Source organism: Argentina silus (assembly GCF_951799395.1).
Source record: "Argentina silus genome assembly, chromosome: 8".
NCBI lineage: Eukaryota > Metazoa > Chordata > Actinopteri > Argentiniformes > Argentinidae > Argentina > Argentina silus.
Window position 1 is genome coordinate 4,216,348 of NC_139662.1, and position 21,673 is coordinate 4,238,020.

Here is a 21,673-nt window from a genome sequence, read left to right on the forward strand (position 1 = left end):
AAGTTCTGGAACCTGAGGTTACCTGCAGTGGCCTCTGTGGCAGTGTCCCCTGTGGCAGAGACAGTTGTGGCTTTGGTAGCAAAGCCAGGAGGTGGAATGAAAGGCATGGTTATCCCTGCTGTAAACAAGGGGAGAGTTCTCAGTTTCCTAACAAAGTTCACAGAAAGCCAAGAATTCAAGGTCAAGGAAATAAGGTTACCTGCAGTGGACACCTTGGTAGTGGGCTCTGTGGCAGAAAATCCAGGAGGTGGTCTGACAGGCGTGATCTTTACTGTGATAAAAGGAGCAGAGTTTACAACTTCTAATGTTTGACACAAAAAGGAACCATCCAAGATCAGAAACGGAGGTTATACCTGCAGTAGGTTCAACAGTAGTGTTTATGGCAGTGGGCAGAGCTGCAAAGCCAGGGCCCAGGGGTAGTCGCACTGACATCTCCTGCTGGGATCGAGGGAATTACACTAAAACTAATTCCTAATATAACACAACATAACGCACAATTAGAACAAACAAGACCAGAAAAAAGCAACACGACCTAACTCTAATGCTGTAAATGTCTGTTAGCTACAAGCTACAGTCAGGCTAGTATAGCCACAAACACTTGCTAAAGAAATTCAACTTTGGCTAGCTAACCCGTTAAACCATGAAAATAAACAATAGCAGAAAACAACAATTTTATCAAACATAATTAGTAATGTATTAATGGATTTAGAAAGATAAGAGTTAAGATTTCTTAAGGTTTTTGAAGTTGTAGGTAGATGATCGCAGGATTTCTGGAATTACTCGGGAGAGAGCGAGATCACTGCGCTGATTTCTGTGAAGTTCTTTTTCGAAAATTCTGTTACCATAGGCACCGGGCGTATCCATAGAAACAGAACCATTTACTAGTGATCGAAATTCCGGTTGTTTTGATTCGGTTATGTTTGGAAACAAACAAATAATTATGGCAAATTAGCGGATGTCAGAGCTATAGAAATATTATAAGCTGGTAAAGTGGAAAGTCACTGGAAACACCGCTTAAACAAGCGCACAGCGCTGTAACGCTGAAACGCTGACATGATCATGCAGATATTTGGCTTGATCTCAGCGAATTGGATCCTCGCCTTCAGCGTGTGCGTGGGTTGGCGCAATAGCCTATTCAATAATACTAAATCAAAACATACATTTGCAAAAAAAAATTAACAACAGATGGACAACATGAGCATAAATACTGGACAAAACAGTAGTCATCTCGACCACATTTATTTTGTTACACAGAGCGTTCACAGTCAATTTAGTCAAACACAAAATATAAATCTATCCTTGGAGGACTGCATCAGAGGGTATACAAATCCATTTTCAACCCCCCAAAAGACCCCTAAAACAGACTGAGTACATGGGTCAGACATCAATGAAACATTTATGAGTGTAGTCTACCTCTCATCTAGTCTTATGAAAAAAGTCATATAAAATACATTCCCAATGCAGAAGTTGGGCACTGTATATTCAGTATAAACAGTGCCTCCAAACGTTATAGCCTATAGATACGCATCTTGATATTTGTATCAATATCTGGTTTCAGAATCCCTTTACAGTTTGGACCAAGACTGGACTTCTGCAATGTCACACATGGGGGCAAGAAACAAATATTTAAACAAACAAGACAATACTGGGCACAGGTGTTTACCATTTTATTTCAACTAACAAGTGAATTTGTTAATTGTCTGTGTATTTGTGAAACACCCAAAAAATTAGCTACTGTACAAACAACCAAAATGCTCTTTGTAACTATTCAATTGAATAACAATTATTAGGAACTGCTTCTGCAAACATAAAGTGGTTGACATAAGTATGAAAGTAAATCACTTTATAACTGTGACCTTCTTATTGTTGGTCTCAAGAATAGTCATACAGTCTTGGTCTCAGTAAACTCTACACCCCCATTTCCTAAATTAGGTCCAAATATCAAGATGTCCAAATGATCAGCAAGCTGCTCATGTTCGTGCTGTGTGGGGACATCTGAGCATGGCTGCATCCTGTCTGTCAGGAGAGAGGAGCAGAGGAGTCTACACAGGCTTTGCAGCCACAGAACCAGCTCTGGAAGACCAGGATGTAGGGTAGGCATATATGCTGAAGTTCATAGTGATCCATTGAGGCTAACCTCGTCATGGTGATTTGCTTGGGTAAGGGGCAGGACAGGGCAGAATACAGAGGAGTAGAGGAGAGGTGATGCTTGGTGTTGGTTCGCCTGATGGATCTTGGGCAGAAGGGCTCTCGCTGGACGGGTCCTGTTGTGTTGGTGCTATGAGACACGGATCATCTGCGCCACATTCTCTTCTCCTGCCTGTTCTTGCTGTTGCTGATGGACAGAGGGTGGACAAGGGATCCGGTCAACACATACAACATGCAGATAAACCATTTCCATTCTAAAAACCATTACGATTATTAGCTCTCTCACCTGCAGTGCCGCCAGTGCCATCTCCTCCCTCTCCTTTGGTGAGAAGAAGCGTCCTCCGTCACCCCGCTTGCGCTGCATGGCATGGCGGTGACGAGACTCATGCAGGTATTTCTAACAGAGAGGACAGAGAAGCATTGTCACTGAAATGAAATATAAAAATCAACTACTTCTCTCACTAACCCTTAAAACAAATACCAGCTTTGTAATCAGTAAAATAAGTTCTCAAAACAGAAGAAGTACATAATATATTCCCATAAATTCCCATTGCCATGTTTAGGTCAACGTCTTTAGTGATAGCCCATGTGGTGCAAGTGAGGCCACTGACTCACCCTCCTCTCTTTAGGGATCTTGCCCTCGGCCTCTAGCTTGGCGCGGGCCTGTCGTCTCTTCAGGATGCGGTGGTACTGCTTGGCGTTTACGTAAAGAGGCTCCTCTTCCAGCATCTCTGCCCCAGGCAGCGGGATGCGCTGCATAGTGGGCACTGTACCACCACCAGGCATCATCTAACAAGGAGAGACACACACAGGTACACACTGCCTAAGCCTCTGGCAGAGAGAGAAAGGGAGACATACAGTACACATACACAGGATAGAGTATCTGATAGGCACGAACAGGCAGAAATAGTTTGGAGATACATTTCTATTGAATTCTGCAAAGGTATTCCATGTGAGGGTGGGGAACATCTTATATTAAAAAGTGTTATAAATATATTAGAAAATATAATTATATTAAAATAAGAGGTGCCCAAATGTGTGTAGATAGGACCAATTGAAGCCACATATTTACCACCACACACCCTTAGTGAGGCTAGGTAATATGTTGCTGGGTACCTCTGCAGAGGGTCTTACCATGACCATTCCACCAGCATTGACCATGTTGCCTGGCAGGGTGACAGTCACAGTGCCCTGACCACTGTTTGTGGTGTTGGTGTTGGCGCCCCCTGCCTGCACTATCTGGGCACCTGCCAGGCTGGACGCTGGGATGGTAATCATTCCTATGGGACGAAATCATCATCATCATCATCATCATGGCATCTTTTTCATCTGTATTCAACGTTTGAGAATGTACAGAAAGCATATAGCAAATGCAAATGAGTGTTTGTGACAATGCTAGAGAGGATAAGTGAGCAACTTTACTGGTGTGTGTGTTTGTGTGTGTGTGTGAGAGAGAGAGTGTGAGTGTGTGTGTGTGTGTGTGTGTACATACCCTGCTGCAGGACTGTGCCATCAGTGTTCACAGGCTGGTAGACGATTGTCTGTCCGTCAGCCGTCTGAGCCACCTGCTGGCCCTGTAAACTGATCTGCTGACCCTAGAATGCAGGTGAGAAGGTCAAAGACTCACAATGATCTCAACTGGACACAATCCTACCTTATATTTTCCCATGGATATGTATAAATGTCAATGAGAGATGTGAATGTTGAGGGAGGGCTGACCTGGTTCTGTCCGGCCGTGATGGCTGTCTGGGGCTGCTGGATAATGAACTGCTGGGGCTGCCCTTGCTGGCCCTGCAGCTGCAGTGTCTGACCACCCTGCAGCTGGATCTGCCCTGGCTGCAACAGTTGAATCTAAACACACACACACATACACATACACATACACATACACACACATACATACATACACACACACACACACACACACACTTAATAGACTTAATTTCAATTCACATTGAGACTTAATCAAACACTAAGGTGTTCATGATACTATATTGATTTGAGCCTCTCACAAGTCTCCGCTGCTCACCTGCTGTAGTCCTTGTGTTCCGGACATGGGCAACTGCATGATAGTCTGGCCCTGGCCCCCCGACATGGCCTGTACCATGATGGGTTGCCCTGACGACGTGATGAGCTGCCCTCCACTCACCTGCACCATCAGGGGCTGGCCCTGGACCTGTGGGAGAGAGAGAGATATGAAACACGCAGCTCTTGGTCTAACAGTTATACTGTGTGGTTTCTCATCACAGCCAGAGCTCCACATAAAGCATGTTATTTTGGCTTGCATCACAATCAGGCCCGCATCACAGTCAGGGATAGCCTTGTCTGGTTGGTTGTCATTCCTGCTTTTTTAGGACACAAAAAATGTACATACACATGGAATCACCCACAATGTTGTTTTGAGTTAACACTGTCAGCAGAAGCGTGACAGATGATGAGCACTGAAAGATGGCTGGATGTAGGCAGAGTGACAGTCAATCCATGTTTCACACTGTAGCCACCTCCAGAGAGGACATGGCCAAGCTTTTTAAACTCAGAGAGAGCCATACACAAACTCACAAACAGCACTGACTGACAGCCATAAATGAGGAAGCAGAGGCATATGCACATAGCTGACACTGATAAGCTGGGGTCATGCAGCTCAGATCAGCTGTAGCATGCTAGGGGAGCTCACAGAACTGGAATGGGTCATGGTGGTCAAGTGCATGCAGTACACTACACTGTGATAATGTGACACAGGGCGGCGGTCACACCACTACCTGGAGTGTCTGCACCTGCTGGCCAGAGGCCGTCACAACCGGCGCCTCGGTCTGCAGCTGCACTGCTGTCACTGTGCCCTGTGTCTGCAGACAAGGCAATACAGCTACAGTTGCTGGCATAAACTACTCTCGCCAGGTCTCTGGGATGTATTAAACACAGTAATTGTTGGGAGTATCAGTAGAACATGGGTTAGGACTGTCATAACTTGGCTAAATCAACTGACCATGCACTTAGTGTTGTACTCCTTTTAGTCTATGTGTACTTCAATAAATGCTGTTTCACTATCTCTGAAGTGGTACTGACCTGTTGTTGGATCTGCCCATTGGTTGTCTGGACTACTATCTGCTCTCCTGTTGTGGTTGTGGCGGTGGTGTACTCCATGGTAAACTTACGTCACAATCCTTCCTAACAAACTGAGGGACAGAGAGATGAGAAGAAGCGGGACAAAACAAATGAGTTAGGGTGTTTATCTTTACACCCTTTTATTAACTGCTGTGGTATACTGAAGAAATAATACAGCCTACATTTGAGGTTGCACTATCAATAACTGAAAATAATATAGCATTTGGCTAAGAAATGAATTGTTCAGTATATGCCTGTGTTATCTCTCAATGGAGGGGATGGCTAGATCAATACTCAAAAAAACAGTAAAAATGAACAAATAAATAAAATCTGGATTTTTAAAAATGATCATTATTAATCTAAACTCAGGATTGTCGTTAACAATGTAGCTTGACAATGTTGCAATGTCTAGGCTAGACCATTACCCTCCACATATGGATGCAGTTAGATGGCTGTGGCCTGGTCATTACATTATTAACTGTCTGATATAGAAGGAAATATAGTTAGCTAAGGAATTGACTAGTTACCTAGGTTAGTATCCTAGTGTGATTTGATGTGAGGTCAAATCCATCTAAATTGTGTTCATCATTCAACCTCTTCTGACATTCATGCGAGGCAAGGACTGAACACACGCCTTTGTTTACAGGCAACTGCTGTTGGCTTGCTTGCTAGTTAGCCTAGCAAGAAAAGGGCACACGTATGACTTAGCTATCTATATCGTTCATAATTCTCTTGCATATCTCATTCAGTCACTGACGTAATTGTCAATTAACAGAATGGATGCATATACATTTAGGAAGTATTCAGTGAGTGCACGTGACGAAAATAATATTTTGTCCATTATTCTTTTGGGCTCACTCAAGCGCTATTGCTTTGGCTAATGTTATTCTGAAATGCAGGTCGGTCACTCGTCCATGTTTTTTTACCGAGGTGGACAACGTAGATAGACAAAAATAGGTACGATTGCAATAGCAAGTGTTCGGATACTAATTTAGTTCCCATTCGATTCCTGTACTTTGCAACGTTAGTAATTTGGTTGGTCAATGACAAACCAATCCGTGCTGACAACTACCAATGCCTTCAATCGGGCCTCCCTTACCGTTTCTTCGCTGTCCGGTTCCCCTCTGATTGGCTCCAGTACAGCTTTCTAAAGCCCAATCACCAAAGTGAGCGGACAAAATGGCGCAAATGAAACAACAGCGATGTCGAGGAGATCGTGCATGTGAAACGAAAAGATGCGAAAATGTCCGAACTAGAGACTGCATTTTCCCTTGCTGCTCGCCAGATGACGCTCTTCCGCAATGTTGCCCACCAACCATCCTCACCACTAGGTGGCGGTACTTGAATTTGAGCACTGCTGCTAAATGTATTTGCGGAAATAAGCTTTCCGCGATTCAAGCAATAGAAGTATGTGGATTCAAGCCACACATGTAGGATGACAAAGAGTGTGCTCTCTTTGGTGGTAACGTCAGCTTTAGGAATAATTGTATTTTGGTGAGTGTATGATAATCTCTTTGAACTCTGCACTGGTTAGTGTGGTTGTGGCTGAATGTCATAAGCACTCTGTATCTTTGGTTGCAACTTGGACAAGGTTATTACTATTAGACAGCTAGCTATTCTACCAAAAGTTTCTACATCAGACGTAGATACTTGCCAAATTAGCCATATACAGCAAACTTGTTCTAAATTGTTGGGAATTTCTCTGTCATGTTTTTCTTTTCTCAGTACCCTGTGAGGCTTCAGCATGGCCATGTCCCTCAGGATGGTGTCCTTGGTGGCCTCCCAATTTGGCTCACTGTCAGTGATGCCCATAGTGTCTTCATGGAGCTGTCGACTTGCAAGCAAAGATGCCAAGGCCTGGTTGAGACAAAGCCATTCAGACAAGGTCCCAGACCACAGACAAAGATGGAGGGATGAGATGGTTGAAGATCCAGATATGGCTGACTTAGAGGATAAGGTACAGGCCGTGGTCAGGTAAGAAACCTAAACACAACATTTGTTGATGTCGTATAGTCTATTGATAGGTGCATGCATACTGGTAACCAATACTGTATATGCCAAACATTCTCACAAGTCAACTAATGCAGACTCTGACCTTCCCTGTGCAGAAAAGAGATGCGGAGGCAGAAGACTGTCAAGTACCAACGAGTCAAGAGGCAGATGACTTCACCTGGAGCCCCAGAGAGGAGGCTGAGCTGGGATGCCATGCAGCAGATCAGGTGAGGAGGAGGAACCCCTATACACCCCGTCTTTGCTTGATCACCAAAATGCTAACATAACTCAATTCCTTTGCCACAGTCTGTAGTGCATGATTACTGCTTTGTGACTTTGATTACGCCTTTAACTCCACTGCTGCGTGACATTGTGTATGTGATATTTGCAGAAGTCTACATTTCCCTGATCCTTTTTATTTATCCACCAGGTATCTGAAACTGGAGCAGCCAGAGGAGTGGACCGTGGAGCAGCTCGCTAAGGGCTTCTCTGTCAGCCCTGATGTCATCCTCCGAGTCCTCAGGAGTAAGTTCACCCCCACCCTGGAGAGAAAGGCCAAGCAGGACGCCAGAGTGCTGACCAGGCTGGGGCAGCAGGCTCTACCTGCAGGTGGTCAAGCTGGACAGGACAGGCCAGGTCACAGCACGCTGCCTGCTGGAACTGGCCCTGGTGCCCTGGTCACCTTGGCCACCCAGAGTCTGATGCCCAGGGAGGATGGCTCAAGAGCCCTGGCTACCTCAGAGGGCACTGCCCCTTTTGCCCTGGTGTCCACCCAGCTCTCAGTCTCACCTTCTGTTTACAGAAAACATGCCTCATTACAAGAGAACTTAATAGAGGAGGAGGAGGAGGCTACCAAGGACAATGTGTTAGAGGAGGAATATGATGATGAGAGCTGGGATGGAAGGGTGTTTTCAGAGGAAGAACTGGAAGAACTTATGCTATCCAAAAAGTTCTCCCCAGTAGTACAAAACGGAAAAGAGTTCTTTGACAGCGAGGGCAATTTCCTGTACAGAATCTGAAGGTGGTATGTCTGTATGTTCACATTTTTATTAAATGCAATGCTGTACAACCAGATGTCATGTCAAGGACTGATCATTATGATGAACACAAATAAAGCACTATTCAGTTACATTGCAGTTGTTCATGTTGACATTAGACACAAGACATTTTAAAGGAACCAAAGGGGCAAGTTAATTTATTGGTCAATCCAACGCAAATTGTCTCAAATATACAGAAGAGAAACACAGCAGATACACATGTAACAATAGTATATTTACAGAGCCATCACAATGAATAAATGTATACAGTAATTTAAACCCTAAGAAAAAAAGCATAACACTTCTCAATACATAAAACCTTCATTAAATATGAATACAAAATTCAACAAGTGTCTCTTCATCCAGTGTTCATCAGCTACCGTAACAATGTGTTGGTTCTTATGCCAATTCTGCAAATTTTGCAATTCAGTTCAGGAGCAAAGACATAATTGTACAAATAAATCACACTTTCTTTTTTTTTTGCACAAGTTGGATTGATTTCATTGTGCTAGAGATCAGAGAATCAGATTGGGGAGTCAGTATCAGGGAATCAGATTGGGTTATTTGTTGGATATTCCAATGCTTTATGGAATGGAGCAAAAAATGTGAATGAACAGGCTAGTTAGTATTGGAAGTCATCATGTGATAAGGGAAGCTTCTATGAAGCAGACCAAACTGACATTTTATAATTCTTTAAATGGAAGGATTTGTTAAAATACTGAAAGTAACAAGTCCAATGTAGAGGTGTCATTAACAAAATGCATGCAGCTGTGGTTACACAGAGCTGATGCCAAACAGTTATTCTGAAACAGTGGGAAGGCACAAGCCATACCCTCATACTAGGCACTTGTATAACCACATCCATATAATAACTAACATTACTGCACTGAGAATATGCTCATTAAAAATAAATAAACCTACATTACCCTGTGAAACGATGCATTGGACACAAGAAACAAATAAAGATAATGCAACAACTGTTAAGAGCAACTAGCTAAGTGAGAGAACATATACAAGAATAAGGGATGCCAAAATAGTCTCAATATCATCTGGTTTAAATTGGGAAGCAACAACTCATTAAAAGGGTCTGTATCTCATTATTCAAGAGATGAAAACAAGTATTGCTCATTTAACTAAGTTCCAAAATAGTTGTCTAACTTTGTCATATTAGCAGAAAATATAAAATGTACATGTTTTAGTTCAGTTAAAACTAGGCCGACCCTGTATGAAACTAAGTCAATTTAAGTCTCAGGTAATGTGGTGACCCATTACACAAATAATAAATATGTGATTCAGTAGTATTTGCTCATCTCATATTTAGATACTTACAATACATAGAATTATTTCATACGTACACTAAAACAGGCATGTCAGTGCAAAACTGCTAAATATCCATAAACCATTGTTAGCTTACCAAACCACAACACACTAAAGCAAACTTTTATTTCATAAAATATGCTTGAATCTATAAATCATAGACTGCATTTATATAATTGTATGTTTGCTCATAGTACCTGTGTTAATAGAATTCTGTCCTGTGATCCATTTAGATTGATGGATTGTTGTGCTAAGTTTGCAATGGGGAGATATTAGGCCAACAACTATTTCTATGTAAAATGTTCTCACTCAAACTATTTTCACATAAAAGGGAATTTGTGCTTTAGGCAGTCACACTGCAGACCATGTTGAAACGTTTTCTTAGAGTCAAATCATAACTTGAGATAAAAGCACACAACTAACCCTTTTTTTTTATTGACATCAATGTATGAATTTGATGAAAGTTTGGGTGATGCATGTGTATCTCAAGTTAGGATTTGTCCCTTAATTCAGAACGGACTGACTTAAAAGAGGTTAATTCTTGCTATGAAAGCTCAATGTGCCAATACAAAGCATTTAAACCTGTTATTGCTATAAAACATGAAATCCATAATGGACATTTTCCACTTGCATCTTATCATTTAGGCAAATACTTAAAACAAAAGTTAAGAATAAGGTGGCTTGGCAAAATCAGTTGTCAAGCCACAGTAACCAACAGCAACCCAATTACCATATCCCCAAGCAAAATCACATCACTAAAAATTGTGAGATGTTTATGTACAAGTGCGGGGGAAGAGAAAAAGAGGAAACGCACATCTTCAATAGAAGTGAAATATTCCCAAGAACCCTGCAAGCGATGGGGAACTATAGTGTGTAATGTGGTATGTGTTTACGTTCACTTGGTTTCATAAGACAGAGAAGAGGGAGAAACTCCCTATGATCCAGCAGAGCTTCACACAGCATTTATGGAGTCCCATAAACCCTAATATTCGTCTATACCAGTCCAAAACCACCACATCAATCGTCGTTCTCAAAGAGAGGAACTTGGGAAAAGAAACTCAGAATCAAGTAGTCTAACCAACAACACTACATACAAGCCCCCCACCTATTCTTCGGCTCCTTTCTTCTGGATGCTGGCTGTGTCTCAGAAAGCCTCTGTTCATTCATTGGATACCTCACAGATGAGAGCAGAGTGAGAGAGACGCTCAGTCAGGCGTTGGAGGTCAGTCGTGGTGAAGGGCGGAAGGAGGAAGTAACTGGAGGCAGAGGAGGAAGAGAGCAGGAAAGCAGCCAGCCTCAGGTGGGGCTGAAGACCAGTTCCTCGATGTTACAGCAGGATCGACCTGTTATTCCAGTAGGTCCTGGGCACATAAGCAAACAAAACCCTTAACAATTATATGGACTTTAATTATAGCGTTTTAGGTGTATTTATGCCTTAAAATCATGTATATATATTTGTGTGTGAGTGAGTTACTGTGTGTGTGTGTATATGTGTGTGTTGTTCCATACCTCGTCTGAGTCATCATGGAACTCTACTCTCTTGTTGTTTTGAGTGTGGTTGCTGTCCAGTGGGTCGTCCACTCCCTCTATGCCATTGGCCTCGGCATGCTGTTGCAGCACAGAATATCTGTGCACCAGGAACCTGCAGGAACCAGTCACAACACAGCTTGACTCTCAGACACATCGATGTATACATGGCTACTACTTGGTACACGTTATTTTAATGGTTTTTCTCTATGTACTAGTACTGTGGTTAAAATTGTAAGCCTATTTGTTAGACATTGTGGCAAAGACACATAGCTGTGAACGAGACTAGGTATATAAACAAAAATGTAAACAAAACAAAAGACCAGGGATCATAAACAGTTGTACTGACCTTCCACCACAGACGTACTTCTTGACAAAGAGAACCCCTGCTACAGTGCTGACCAGCATGATGATTATCACTGTCACTGCGATGGGCACAGACCTGGAGGCATGGCCCTCCGTCTATAGAAGGGAGCGAGAGAGAAACAAAGAGGTAAAGGAAATGGAAAAACATGCCAAAATAACATCGTACACCACTGACCACAGTCATATAGTGATAGTAAACGTATAACATGGCTAGTGATAATAACTCAGTGATAGTTGTCAGTAGTACTCACCAGCAGTTCTGGACTGAGCAGGTCACTGACGCACCTCTGGCTCAGGTCAATCTCCTTACGCTCTGGCATCTGCCCCCCCTCACACTTATCACCAGGGATTTTCCTGTAGCTGTGGACCAGAGGTGCATTGTCAGACTCAGTAAAGGCCATATTCAATGAAGGTAATGACCTTGTTGGAAGCTTGTTATTACGTTCTCTAGTTCAACTAAAACTCCCTCAATCAGGGAGAGAGTTTTCTGTGCCAGGTAAGTACAGGTGAAGGGAACAAGCTGTAGTGTTGATGGAGGACGGAGACTAGACTACTAGAATCTTACCCGCTAGTCTGTAGCTGCTCCTCCTTGCCCTGCAGACAGAACTCCAGAACCTTGCCCTTCAGATCCGGCTGCTCTACACACTCCGAGCTGTTCTCTTTGCGGTAGTACCCAAAGTCACTGCAGGGGGGCAGAGTGGAGCAGGGCAGCAAAGGGGGAATCAGACATGGTTCAATTAAGGGTGCTCAAAGCCTAATATACTCATTCAGTGAACAAGACATTGCACATTTCAAAAGTGGCATGATTACGATATAACTGGGCCATACAATTAAGACAGAGATTAAGTTAGATAATATGTTAAGTCTTGAGATGCATTGTTGGTGGAGGTCTCACCACAGGAAGTCATCCAGGGTGCAGGGGCAGGGGGTGGGCTGCTTGTTGACCTCAAAGCCCCGTCCATTCCAGCACACAGAATCCTTCCGCAGCCGCAGGAACCTCTCCTTGTAGCCTAGCATGCAACCGTCTTTAGGGTTACTGATGTCATCAGAGTGCGCCAACCACTGAACGTAGTCTGTGTCATCGCCTGAGGAAAATAAATAAGCTGAGTCACAAATTCAAGGACAAACCACTAAAGTATCTGTGCTTCTATGTTGTGTATGTGGAAGAGGAAGCCTGTTTGTTCCTTTCTTTTGTTGAACAACAAAAACTATTGAAATGAAGCTTCCTTATTCAGTAAATCAAAAAACATATAGTGGAAACTGGAAACTACTAACTAAACTAATTCTGGCAACACATAGTTTCCCTGATTTTCATGAAAGACATACGGTATGTATTACAAACTGTATTACAAAGTATGTCTATATCACATCATGTTGTGACTGGTTAGAGGGCCGGCTGCAGTAAAACAGTAGAATAACTGAACTCTGTCACTCACAGTCACGGGTGAGGAGCTCTCGGAAGTCAATGGTGACAGAGACCCAGTACTGGCTGATGAGGGAGTCCCTGTAGCCCCAGATGCTGACGTTCATGGAGCGTGCCCCCGGCTCCGACGCCAGGCCAGTGAAGTGGATGGGCTCTTTGGTGAAGTTGTACACGTGCCAGCACTGACCCTCGTCAGTGGAAAACCTTCAGGGGAAAACACACACGTTGTACAAACGTCAGCAAAACGACATTGCCGTTTGTTTGTTTGCAGTTATGTTTATGCTTTACAGAACTCCTATGCCAACAGGTTTTACATATACTGTACGATGAAAAGCACTTTGAGTGTCTGGAAAAAAGCACAACAGTATATAAATCCAATAAATTATTACCATCAATGTTTCTTTCTCTTTCACTGAGACTCACTTGATCTGGTTGATTGGCTGGGTGGTGGTGTGCTCCACAGCCACCAGCAGACCGCCAGAGTCCAGGATGGCGTAGTGGTGGGGGCCCTTCAGGGCCGTTAGCCAGGAGTAGCCCCCGTCGTCAGACACGTACACATCCGGCTTCATCACAGAGATGGCATCTCCCACACTCCCTGAGGGCAGCCAGTACAGAGAGTAGAAGTCAGAGGGATTGCAAACAACGACAATAACATCACCACTTACAGCCTTATACACAAACCATAAGCACCAGTGTAGTCATCACCTACAAACAACGATGTCCTGCAGGGCTGAGATTCCCGAAAGCTTTGTAGCTCTAGGATCATTCTTTGCAGGTATGCAGGTATCCTTTGCAGGTTGACCTTAGTGCTACAAAGGTTTTGTGAAAACCAACTCAGGACCCTTTGCTTAGTGGAATGAACACAAACTAGAAGGGACAGTGTGTGTCAGTTACCGTGGGCTATGATAAGGCCTACAGCGTTGGGTTCAGTCAGAGGTAGCATGGGGACGTTCAGCCTCATAGCCGTGCTGTAGGCTGCGTGGATATGGAGACTGCACTGCAGGGAGAGAACACAGCCAGAGGGCAATATGTGAGATCTGACAGTCTATTAAGGTTATCTTTTGGTTAGGGTTATCTGAGATGATGACTGATATGGCACAATGCCTTTGCAGTAGCTGTAATCAATGTATACAATCCAAACAATGTTGAATGTTTGAATAACATCTACACCTATTGTATTTTTATTTTGACAATGCCTCAACATTGTTGCGTACACATTCTAGGGAGCTCTCGTTTTCCAGCCTCAAGCAGCAGTCTCTCCACCCACCCGACCACCCCCCACCCACACACCCTTACCTTGTCTGGGTCTTTAGCTGTGGAGTCACACTTGCTGTAAGCTGGTTTCTGCAGGGGCACCCACTCCCCTCCCTGGTCAAAGGACACCACCGACTGTACTGAGCCATCTGGACAACAACCAGAGCCAGAACGGCTGTCATTTATCATCCTGAGTTCCTATATACATGCAGCTCATCTCACACCCAACAGCTCATGAAATATTTACATCACGGAAATCTTTATTCTGAAATAAAGAAACTTCAGTGAGTGAGTTAGTTAGTCAATCTCTCTCTCTCTCTCTCTCTCTCTCTCGCTCTCAATTATGTGTGTGTGTGTGTGTGTGTGTGTGTGTGTGTGTATGTGTGTGTATGTGTGTGGAGACCTACCCTCAGCCAGGACACTGGTGATGAAGACCCCTCGCAGAGATGTGACGTTGGTGAAGTCAGTGTCGCCCCCTGTGGTGGTGTAGAGGTGGCGCTCCAGGGACTTGGAGTAAACTGTACCCCGGTCGTCTGACACGTAGATGGTGCCAAAGCCTGTGTCTATGGACATAAAAAACGCATTTATGGTACATTCAAATAATAATGGAGCGTTGCATTACACTATATAAGGTGGTTGTAATGGATGCAGGCTACGGTGAGAATTGTGACTTAGTGAGAGACTGATCTATTAACTGACCCCCTGGTTCGTCCACGTGCATAAACACCATGTCCTCATTGGCTGCTAGGATTGAATAGAACTGCTCGTGACCAACAGGAGGCAATTGGGCCATGTTCCACACCTCGCCCTGGTCCACTGAAACATGAATTATCCTCAGAGTGCCCTGTGAGAGAGAGATATTGATGGCAGGGCTTAGAGAGCAAGCTTGCATACTAAACAGACAAACAAATCAACAAGCATATCTATGCAAACAAGCATGCAAGCTAGAAAACACTCCCTCTCTTTCTCTCTCTCACACACACACACACATGTAGGTACAGGAGTCCAAAGAGTGACATAGTAAAACAATGTTTACTATGTTTACACCCCACTGTTGCTGACACTGACACAGTCTCACACTAACCTTTCCAGTCATGACAGAGGCGAAGAGGAAGCGTCCTCCCAGCCCAAAGGAGAAGATCTTACTGGCCACCGTCTTGATATTTTTTCCATAGTCTGTAGTCTTCCTCAGATCCAACATCCCCCGGTCATCTGAAACAGAGGGACAGGGACAAAGACAGAGGTTTATTACTCTACTGATCCTGGTTAGTTATCAAGTCTTGGGATTCTTAATCTCTTAATGGGTGTAACTTACTGCAGGATCCATTGAGGTTAGTTGTGAAGAAGATGGTATTGTCCACCCCCCTGGAATCATGGGACAAACATATCAAACAAGATGTCACCAACACCAACAGATCAGCTCAGAGAATTCAGGCTCTGCAAACACGACAGATTCGGACATGTTTTATTGTTATAGCATCACAGGCCATGACCTTATCCAGGTTCGGATAACACAACCTTGGCTTGTTGTGGGTATCATTTGGGGCACACAGATACAGCTCGAAAGATGTAAATATTTGATTGCTAATGTTTAGGATTGCTAATGTTCCTCGTTTAGGAAAGAGCCAGGGCTTCTACTTTAATAGCAGGCTCAACTGCATTGATTTTGTATATCTGATTGAGAACTCTTTAACTGTGTTCAATCTATTTAATAGAAAATGGCCTGAGAGGGACACAAAATGGCAGTGCAGCACAGAGACTTCCTATTGACTTAGAAGGAACTTGGTGAGTTGGCACCTCGATGCCAAATGTTGTGTGGCATCACGTGGCTATGGTTATCACAAGCTCGCTACCATACGGCCTTGCCCTTCCCAAATATGTACTCTGCTCCGCCTGTTGTGTTGTGACTTCAGAAACTCCTGGCCCAGTTGAGCTTGACCTATTTTTCCCTGGATTGTTCATATCAAGGTTAGGTCTCGTGGGAAGGGAGAGGCTGTCAGAGAAGAGAGAGGCTGTGCTGTGTGAAGCCCTCCTGCTCAACACCCAACATAGACAGACAGGGAGGGTAAACAAACATTTACAGCGACTGAAGTCATTTTATAACTCCAATTGTAAATAGAGCTGCCGGTTAGGGCTTGGTCAAAGAGTAACTGCAATTTAGTTTTACTGCTTGCTTTCATTACAATGCAAAAATAACTTCATTCCAATATAGGAGGAAGTATTATTACCACGTCCATTTCAGCATAATGGATTTTCATTCAAATCCAAAAATTAATCAGCTTGCTGCCAGAGGAAGAATAAGTCAAGCAAATATAATTCCACCTTATAAGAACACAAACAGGGCATGACTAGAGTTAACAGATCCTAGCAATAAGGAAGTCTTATTGAACTTTTACCCTGTACCAGAGGATGGCTTCCTTTACCAACTCTCTCTTCCTAATCCCCTTACTAAATACATTTAGCTACTGTATCATACATATGGGTTTCAATAGTGATGGTGTTTGTATTGTAGTTTAACATTGCAGTCTCTCACCATTTCACCAGACACACCATGTCGTGGATCTTCCTCCAGCTCTCACCAAAGTCCTCAGACAGCCAGAGTTCATTCTGAAGCACAGAGTTCAGGTCAGGTTACTTACATGGGGAACTCTTCGATGAGTCATAACAAATCTTGTTGGCTAGTGTAAACATGCTACTAAACAATCATGAACTGTACATCAGGACATTTTGAAAGTAATTCCCACAGATCGGCTCTGTCCCATGACACATGTTTAGCAGGCCTGTTAATAACTGAGACCCTAAGGTTAACTGAGACCTTTAAGTTATTTAGATAAGGACCACTGATAAAGGTCTTATCATTTCTCTTCAGAGCTAAATGATAGCATGTGAGGGTGTCCAAACAAATGCCATTGTAAAAAGTACAGATATCATGTGTGTGTCAATCTGGGTCTGGGTTAGACAAGTTTGAGCACTTGCTACTCTCCAACCCGACCCCCACCACCCTCACCATAGCCCTCGCCCCCACTCACTGTGTTGCTGATGACCAAGAGAACATTGGCATCATGGGGATTGTAGGTGATCTGCATCAGTGGGTTGAACGGCAGGTCCTGGTGCTCAAAACGTTTCCCAAAGTCTTTGGAAACAAAGATCCGAGAGCCCATGGTTCCAGAAACATCACCGGTGAGGATCACCTGGGAGACAGAACATGCAAACCACACATCGAGGAGGTTTATGTCCTATTGAACTATAGTATAACCATTCAGAAAACAATATCCGAGCAAGTGGGCAGTTCCTCTGAGGAAATGTAAGAAGAAAAAAAATAACATAGCCCACCTTCCCAGAGTTTTCAGGGCCAATGGCGATGCCAAACTCAGTGCGTATAAAGGTGTTGTTGATGAGGGCAGTGACGTCCTGGAATGACTTCCCATAGTTCTCACTGGCGCAGACAGATAGTTGACATCATTAAATCAGACATTCTTATCTCATTTTCCACACATGCATAATTTTGATCATAATAAGACATAACTATGCATTGGGCTATTCTTACCTTCGATAGAGTTTTGACTGGCCAAATCTTAACATGAAGAATGGCACCTGAAATGTTGTCAAAGCCAGGATGACCTGCGAGGAGATAAATCAGTGATTTTGTGTTATATATTAGCCACAATACCTTTTCCAACTGCAAGTCGTTTGAGATTCACATACATTATGACTAATAAACTATCATCTGCATAATCTTATCCAGTCTTCCTAGTCATGTCACAGCTGATTACGGTTTGGTGGGGTGACTGGGTAGTGCCTCAGAAAAAAAAACATATCAAGTCACACTAATGCTGATCATAGATCCAGGACGGTAAATGCTACAGACTAGCTAGTAAAACTCACCCCTGTGCCATCTCCAACCCAGGCAAGTGACACAGATCCACTCAGGTCATTGAAGGCATACTGAAAAGAAAGGGAAAGAGAAAATGTAACAACATCAAAGAACCTAGTTATTTAAGATTTTTATTTTATTTTAGAGACAATGTGAGAGGAATCCATCATTTTGGACAGGCAGCACGATAAAGGGGTAATTTTGGTCTAATTTTCAAACTTCACTTCACTTCTATGTTTTTTGTGTTTATAGACTGATATCTACATTATTTCTACAATGCATTATTGAACTGAAATTAGTGATGTAATAATATAATCTGTTATAATCTGATTATAGCCATGTATATGAGTGGGTACTCTATGCACACTCAAAAACAGCACTACTAGGTCAGAACAGAGTCATTGAGACCTTCCCAGCTTTAAACAAAGCAGGGGAAGGGAAGAGTCGATGCGTGTGCCAAGTAAGCCTACTGATGAACTGCCGCTATCACCCTCTCAAGCTCTCAAGAGTGTACAGGCAAGCAGTGCAGACAACTGAAGTGTACAAAGTGAAGCAGCACTAATCCAGATCGACAAACTCTTAGCATGCAGTAGGCCTCAGACCAAATGGTCTCAGAGGAGACTACACCACAGAGAAACCAATTCCAACAATCAATCCTCTTGAAAATAAGAATCAAACATGGATTTTAAGAGTTTGTTAAATCACTGAGGCATGCTGTTAGACAACTTTGAACCTATGTGACATAAGAGAAGACATTGATGGAACACTTTCCCTTTCATTGTCCTAGCTTCTGCTGTTGCCCTGAATAAGACACTTAAATCCCTAATCTCATCAAGCAGCCCTCCACATTTCACTATGTGGACATTCATAGATTGTGTTAGAACACATCCTGTAGCCAGCCAGCCATAAGTGGCTCTGGAGCTGCCTGGACCTAAACAGGAGTATGGGACAATTTATCAGTTAGTCTCCTGGAATGTTGCTCCTAGCCCTACTTAGACTAACCCGGTCACAGTTCAAGGTCTAGGAAAGGCTACAATACAAAGTCGGTTGTATTTAATCTCTGCAAATATAAGCAGTGTGTTATCCTGCAAAGGTTTGTGACATGGCATTGCTAATTTCCCATGGTTTATTGGGTAACAACCCAACCTCTTATTAATGTCAATGTAGTATTGCTCATAAATAAACTATTTCTTTAGAAGCACCCATTATAGGGAAACTATCAATACATGGCTGCTTTGTTAGGATTAACACATTTTTGTTAACAAAGTGCAAGAGTGAGGACAAGCAAGAATAGTCTGGGCAACAGATATAGCAGTACAGGCAAATGTTGTTAAACTGGTTCGTCCTGTGGTGACTTCCTGTTACTAAGAATATCTGGTGGTACCAAAATTCCACTAAGATTTGACTACAGTCAGTCTCCAGAACTGGTTATACTCCCAATATTCATCTTGTGAATACTGTTAATATCAGAAATGCAGAAAAGGCTTGTATACATGTGTGATATAACCTTCCTAACAACATATTTTGCATATACTTCATCAGACCAAATGAAAATGAAAACAAGGCACATAACTTACAGCTATTCATTCTCATGGATACATAAACAAGAACATTTGAGAGATGTAACTGAGAGTGTGTTCATACTAGAGACCAGTTTAGAGACCTGACCAGGATATTTGAATAGCATGTTGTATTTCACTATTCTATTACAAGAGCCAAACAGGAAACCTTTAAAAACATAACAGAGATCTGAACCCTTTGTCCTGTGTAGACTGTAGGCCAAACACGAGAGGTTTATCCACTATCATGTAAAACAATATTAGAAGGAACAAGTACCAAGAGTGGCCGTCTGTAGCCTATATTGTTTGAGTCGACTTGGAGAAATAGGCTGAAGACATGTCTGCTACAAACTGTGCATGCTTTTATTGAAATTACAATTTATTGTACGCAAAGAATATCAAGGCAACTGTATGCCTTCCAACTTGGCCATAAGAGTGAGCTATCAAACTGGAACACTGTACCACTAGAGTGGACAATTTGGTGATTATTCGAGGGCACCAGTTGTTGAAAATGTACAATTGCACAGACTCAGGTGATATTGAGAACACAATTAACCCTACACACAACATACAAATGTAAATATGAATCCTTGTCACAGGTAGGGCTAGGTTATACCTGTGAGAAGTGTAACAGGACCTGCAAGCTTTACTTACACTGTGGGTGTTGTTGGATAACTTGGTGTCATATTCCTGATGAGTTTTGCAGTCCCCTTGATCAGTACTTCTTCTGCGTATTTTGTGTTTTTGTGCAAGCCATTCCACAAAGGATTCCTTTTCGACATTCAAACCTTTTCCTATTCTGGGATTAGTCGTAAACACAGACTGTCCATTGTATGCGAGTTTCTGATGATCTAATCCAAACGTCAAATGAAACAGAAAAAGTAAGACACAGTGCACTAGAACTCCCATATTCACTGCACCAAAACCCGAGTTTAATTCTTTGTTCTAATCTTGTCTACAAATTGACGGTCGCTCCAACACAGCCGCTGATGACATCAACAAAAACACAGTAGCCTAGTCCTGACAGCGACAGCGAGTAATGCAGGCTTTGTATGCACGGGTCATAGACGTTTCGAGGCGGTGCGCTCAAAAGCACCTAGTTTCCCGATGCAGTGAGAAATGGTTTGAAGGGTCCCAATAGAATAATGAAATCAAAGACGATTTAAGTTGACGAGATGCATAATTGTTCACCGTATTAACTCCTTGTCTAATTGAGATAACGTAACAAAACCTCAATTTGTGTCTGTAAGAAATACACCTTTGCAGTGGCACCACCGAGCTTGGCTATTTCTGCCATTGACACTTCCAATACATCTTCTGATTGGTTAAACCCCATGAACACAAGCTACCGTATCTCAGTAGCTGTCAAAGCGTTGTCAAGCTTGGTTGAGGGCGCATGGAAGAGGCCTATACTGTAATATGTGAGTTATATTTTTCTCTAGTGAGCTCTATCAGTAATTATAGATATTTCGAACACCTCTGACCATGGTTGAATATTAGGAATATACAGAAGTACAAAATAAACAGTTTCAATACATAATAATAACATATATAAAACATGTTTATACACATGTATACCTAAAAAGAAAAAACCCATTGTCCAAAATCAGCATCTTTAGAGATCATTTTGAAAGATTAGTTTGCTTCGTCTAAAGGAATATTAAATTATATTATATAGAGTTTATATGCCTACAATTTCTCTGAAAAGCATTGAAGCAAATGCATGTCATACACAAGGTTCTCAACAACACTATTTAGTTATATTCCCCTATCAGACTCATAGTCATTGTAAACCACAATCACACGTGTTGCACGTGCCACAGAGGAATCAAAAGTGCACAGCAGTGAGAACATGGGTGAAGCTGAGAGGGATTGAACATCTGGACACAAACGTTGTGAGCCTGGAAGCCTGGGTCTAGGGATTATTAGATGCTCAGCTTGAATAACCCCTCAACAAACAGTCCATCGGTAATCTCTGTTTACACCAATGGTTCCACACTGCAGCAAGAGTGCTGGGCTGTCATACAGTAGGGTTGAATTTGAGGAAAATACTATTTGCATAATGACTTCTTCC

At 42.8% G+C, this 21,673-nt stretch overlaps 3 protein-coding genes across 4 annotated transcripts; 1 reads left to right on the forward strand and 2 right to left on the reverse strand.

The window, feature by feature from the left end:
- Window positions 1-1,205: 1,205 nt before the first annotated feature.
- On the reverse strand, window positions 1,206-6,430 carry nfyal (nuclear transcription factor Y, alpha, like). 2 transcript variants are annotated; one of them, XM_083674556.1, is made up of 9 exons: window positions 6,350-6,430; window positions 5,212-5,321; window positions 4,178-4,324; window positions 3,868-3,999; window positions 3,641-3,743; window positions 3,283-3,428; window positions 2,764-2,937; window positions 2,435-2,545; window positions 1,206-2,335 (listed from the first exon to the last, which is right to left on the reverse strand). In XM_083674556.1, the coding sequence occupies exons 2-9, from the start codon at window positions 5,287-5,289 to the stop codon at window positions 2,279-2,281; spliced, it is 948 nt and encodes a 315-aa protein (XP_083530682.1). In that variant the 5' UTR covers window positions 5,290-5,321; window positions 6,350-6,430; the 3' UTR covers window positions 1,206-2,278. The 2 variants fall into 2 exon arrangements, with proteins under 2 accessions (XP_083530682.1, XP_083530681.1); XM_083674555.1 differs by having other exon boundaries at window positions 3,265-3,428.
- Window positions 6,431-6,652: 222 nt separating this feature from the next.
- On the forward strand, window positions 6,653-8,371 carry ngrn (neugrin, neurite outgrowth associated). Its single transcript, XM_083675225.1, has 4 exons — window positions 6,653-6,744; window positions 6,976-7,224; window positions 7,359-7,469; window positions 7,673-8,371. Exons 2-4 carry the CDS (start codon window positions 6,995-6,997, stop codon window positions 8,259-8,261), a joined length of 930 nt encoding a protein of 309 aa, XP_083531351.1. The 5' UTR covers window positions 6,653-6,744; window positions 6,976-6,994; the 3' UTR covers window positions 8,262-8,371.
- Window positions 8,372-8,408: 37 nt separating this feature from the next.
- sort1b (sortilin 1b) lies at window positions 8,409-20,883 on the reverse strand. The gene is made up of 20 exons (XM_083675224.1): window positions 20,254-20,883; window positions 18,052-18,111; window positions 17,714-17,787; window positions 17,500-17,602; window positions 17,196-17,357; window positions 16,700-16,773; window positions 15,482-15,531; window positions 15,251-15,378; window positions 14,866-15,010; window positions 14,574-14,729; window positions 14,209-14,315; window positions 13,807-13,909; window positions 13,336-13,507; window positions 12,926-13,116; window positions 12,385-12,574; window positions 12,055-12,171; window positions 11,741-11,849; window positions 11,473-11,585; window positions 11,106-11,238; window positions 8,409-10,957 (listed from the first exon to the last, which is right to left on the reverse strand). The coding sequence occupies exons 1-20, from the start codon at window positions 20,506-20,508 to the stop codon at window positions 10,943-10,945; spliced, it is 2,457 nt and encodes an 818-aa protein (XP_083531350.1). The 5' UTR covers window positions 20,509-20,883; the 3' UTR covers window positions 8,409-10,942.
- Window positions 20,884-21,673: the final 790 nt, after the last annotated feature.

Bases quoted from the DNA above. Each gene is read 5' to 3' on its own strand.
- nfyal (XM_083674555.1), bottom strand. From the start codon at position 5,289: ATGGAGTACACCACCGCCACAACCACAACAGGAGAGCAGATAGTAGTC. The intron at 3,744-3,867 runs GTCAGCCCTCCC...CCTGCATTCTAG, and splicing joins TCACGGCCGGACAGAACCAG to GGTCAGCAGATCAGTTTACA. The intron at 2,336-2,434 runs GTGAGAGAGCTA...TCTGTCCATCAG, and splicing joins TGGCACTGGCGGCACTGCAG to CAACAGCAAGAACAGGCAGG.
- sort1b (XM_083675224.1), bottom strand. From the start codon at position 20,508: ATGGGAGTTCTAGTGCACTGTGTCTTACTTTTTCTGTTTCATTTGACG. The intron at 17,788-18,051 runs GTGAGTTTTACT...ATCTCCTCGCAG, and splicing joins GGGTTGGAGATGGCACAGGG to GTCATCCTGGCTTTGACAAC. The intron at 15,379-15,481 runs GTAAGTTACACC...CCTCTGTTTCAG, and splicing joins TAACCTCAATGGATCCTGCA to ATGACCGGGGGATGTTGGAT.
- ngrn (XM_083675225.1), top strand. From the start codon at position 6,995: ATGGCCATGTCCCTCAGGATGGTGTCCTTGGTGGCCTCCCAATTTGGC. The intron at 7,225-7,358 runs GTAAGAAACCTA...TTCCCTGTGCAG, and splicing joins AAGGTACAGGCCGTGGTCAG to AAAAGAGATGCGGAGGCAGA. The intron at 7,470-7,672 runs GTGAGGAGGAGG...TTTATCCACCAG, and splicing joins GATGCCATGCAGCAGATCAG to GTATCTGAAACTGGAGCAGC.